General features: G+C 40.2%; 1 protein-coding gene across 1 annotated transcript; it reads left to right on the top strand.

Annotated features, from left to right (window-relative positions):
• The first annotated feature begins 798 nt into the window (after positions 1–798).
• On the top strand, positions 799–3,245 carry LOC131433852 (pickpocket protein 28-like). Its single transcript, XM_058600458.1, has 5 exons — positions 799–1,319; positions 1,477–1,629; positions 1,904–2,339; positions 2,392–2,915; positions 2,972–3,245. The coding sequence occupies exons 1-5, from the start codon at positions 1,174–1,176 to the stop codon at positions 3,243–3,245; spliced, it is 1,533 nt and encodes a 510-aa protein (XP_058456441.1). The 5' UTR covers positions 799–1,173.
• Positions 3,246–3,543: the final 298 nt, after the last annotated feature.

Raw genomic sequence — 3,543 nt, 5'->3', positions numbered from 1 at the left:
AGTTTTCTAAAATCCGAAAATAAAAGAATTTTAACCTAAGGGAAATAAAAAAAAAAACAAAAAATTACCGAACAATCAGTTAGATCCATTTGGTTTACAGTTTACGGTAGTTGTTTGACAGTTCAGCAATTACCGAACGATCGGTAATCAATTCAATTACCGAACTGATTACCGAACGTTCAGCTGTTGAAAATTCGGTAAAAAATTACCGAATTCTGCGAAATTTTCTAAGTGTGTAGTTTACAGACTTTCCGTAATTAGTAAAAGAATGATTCGAACGGAGAGAGAAGTGGTAGACCACCAGAGACTACAATCTAATATTCGATAGACGATTAATGTTCTGACTACCAAAATTCCTCGCCGTGGACGCCCTACTGGATTGGCGGTGACCTTCTTGGCAGAGGAATTAAGGTAACGGGTGCCGCAGTACAAAAAGTGCTTGGGAGAAAACAGTGATCATTTGGAAAATTCATACCTAAATAATACTTATTTCATATGATTACATTGCAATTATTCCTCGTAATATAAAATAGATAAATTGATTTTTTTAGCCTTCATGAAAAATTATGGTACTCGGTTGAATAATTACGTAGCACACTGTTTACAGCAAGTGTTGATAATTGCAGAAGAAAAAAAACATTTCCACTGAGGAAATATTTTATCGTTGGTGGTTATCGTGGTGTAGCCAGTGCATGCCAATTACCGATTTTACTCTGTGTATCGCTTTCCGAACGTAAGAACTCCCAACGAGTAGCCTAATCAGTATGCAACGTTAGTCGTTCACTAGCGCGCATTGCCGAGACAAAGAAGTTAGAAAACTGTGAGGATTATTAGAACATTTATTCACCTTATTGTTATCATTGATAGGTGAGCAGTAGTGCACTATAAAGTGACGATTCGTAGTTTTTTATTAGTAGCGGCAATCAATTTGATCAAAGGACTAGAATTGCGTTGTACGCTAAGTACCTGGACGTGCCTAATTCAGTGGTGTATGATCACTTAGAAAGACTTCAGAGAGTTTGGATGCGTAATACACATCTCTGACTCACCAGTCTTGAAGTTATGCAACACCTCGTCACCCAAAAATAGCTACGCTTACATTAAATAAACACTACTTAAGATTTGTTTCAAAACTAGATAACACACTGTTCAAGTCTTCATCTTCAAATAGATATGAACAAAATATTCAAATGTTCGGAAAACCCGAAGAGTGAGAAAATTATCGAACACTCTAAACAGATAGCAGCAGAATTCTGCGAAAGAACACCGATTCATGGAGTTAAGCACTTCACAGATAAAGATGTACTACTTGTGGAACGGTAAGTTGGTGCTGCCAGCAGAAAGAGCATTGATCAATTAGAAAACATTTTCCTTCAGCATCTGGTGGATGAGCTTTTTTCTGCTATCGCTATATTTTTGTCTCAACTACATGTATTCGGTTTATGAAAAATGGCTCATTGAACCCATCATCGTTAGCTTCGATCACCAGGCAGCCTCGATCTACACGATACCATTTCCGGCCATCACAATTTGCCCGGAGACGAAGGTTAAGTCATCGGAATTAAACGTGAGCCATACCTTCCAGTTGGCTCAAAGAGGACAACTAAACGAAACCATTGATCGGGAACGGTTAGTAGTTCAACCCCGGAGGACGGCCGTACAAGTTATTAATTAAAAGTGTGTAAGAAATTTGAATAACCATTCGAAAAGTCATTAATAAGTAGCTTTTCGACTTTTGAGTGGCCCAGAAAAGCGTGATTCGAAACGAATTTTCATTTGAATGCTTACATTCGTCATTGATTTTGGGAAATATTGTTGTAGCTTGGACGTGTCTGTTCTCTGTGATTCGTCCATTCAATAAAAAAAACGAACTTTTCATAAACATAATGTACATATCTTTCAGTGTACGAAAACTGCTTGCAATACTGCAGCTGTGTGAACATGATTTGTATGATCGAAGCAAAGCATCAACTTCCGACGACGACATTCTTCTGCTGCTCCGGAAAATGGCTATTCCACCGTTCGAAGTGTTCAGCTCATGTTATTGGAAGGGTCAACGAATGGAGTGTTTGGATCTGTTCAAAACATCTCTCACGGACAAGGGATACTGCTACACCTTCAATACGTTAGCAAACGATGATATATTGCGAACCGAACAATTGGATTCCAGATATGCGTTTAACTCGGAAACTCGAGCCTCCAACTGGTCCCTAGACAGCGGCTACTCGGAAGGCGTTGGGCCAAACGTGTTCCCACACCGAACCATAACGGGAGGATATCACGGAGGCCTGACAGTGACGCTTCTCGTCAATAGAAGTGATGTAGATTATTTTTGTGGAGTGAGTATTTGATGTATGGTAAGAAGCAACATTATTAACTCAATCTGTTCAGAATACTTTTCAAGGCTTCAAGATATTCCTTCATATGCCGAACGAGTTTCCCCAGGCGCACCGCTTTTTTCGCGTTCCAATGAACCACGAGTTAATCGTAACCACCAGTCCCCAAGTAATGACAATCGAACGACGAGCGAAGCAATATCAACCGGAAATCAGACAGTGTTACTACACCAACGAGCGCCATCTACGCTTCTACCGAATCTACACCAAACAGAACTGTGAGATCGAATGTCTGGCGAACCACACCTTGAATCTGTGTGGTTGTGTTCGATTTTCAATGCCACGACCTTCTGGTGTACCAATCTGTAGTCTCCGGGACAACCCGTGCTACCGTCGGGCCTTTCTTTCGGTACTAAAGCTCGAGTCGAAGGCTGTAGAGGAGGAGGACAATAAAAATCTTCCTACCGGATACTGCAACTGTTTGCCGACGTGTAACAATATCGAGTATCATCCTCAAGTCTCGCAGGCCTACTGGGACTGGCAAAAAAACTACCTCCAAGAAATGTCTCAGTCTGAAGAGTATTCTATAACAATATTTCGTTAGAGCCAGTATGAAAAAGTATTTTAACTTGCAGCGTTCATCAATCCAGAATAGTATTCCACTTCAAACAGGATAACTTCATCCCACTCAAACGAAGTGAAATCAACGGGCTCAGCGATATGATTGCGAGTTGTGGTGGTTTGTTGGGACTTTTCATGGGAGTTAGCATACTGAGTTTAGTGGAAATGCTTTACTATTGTACCTTGAGGCCATATGTCGTTTGGAGGAAGTCAAAACAACCAGCAGTTACCGAAGTAGAATGTCACTGTCAATGTACACACGAAGTGCGGAAACAGAGATTATTCTGAAAATAAAAACATAGTCTATTGTTGATAATGATGTATGTATATTTCGACCGCAAGCGATATCAACTCCATTACACCGAACTATTCTTGTGGTTATGAAGGACATTGCACAATCTTCCTTGCGAATCTCTATAAATAGTTCGCTTTCATATCTCGTCCGAAACTGCTAAACTGCTTACGGTCGACAGTAACAAAGAACTGCAAGACGATGGGTAAACCAAATGAAGGAAAGGTACCGCCATCAATACGAAAAAAAATACTGTCACTGTTGAGTTCAAGTAGGATCGCTTTTGACCATCAA

The sequence above is a fragment of the Malaya genurostris genome, chromosome 3 (assembly GCF_030247185.1).
Source record: "Malaya genurostris strain Urasoe2022 chromosome 3, Malgen_1.1, whole genome shotgun sequence".
Classification (NCBI taxonomy): domain Eukaryota; kingdom Metazoa; phylum Arthropoda; class Insecta; order Diptera; family Culicidae; genus Malaya; species Malaya genurostris.
The sequence above is the reverse complement of the archived record's forward strand: the minus strand, read 5'-3'. Positions and strand labels throughout refer to the sequence as shown.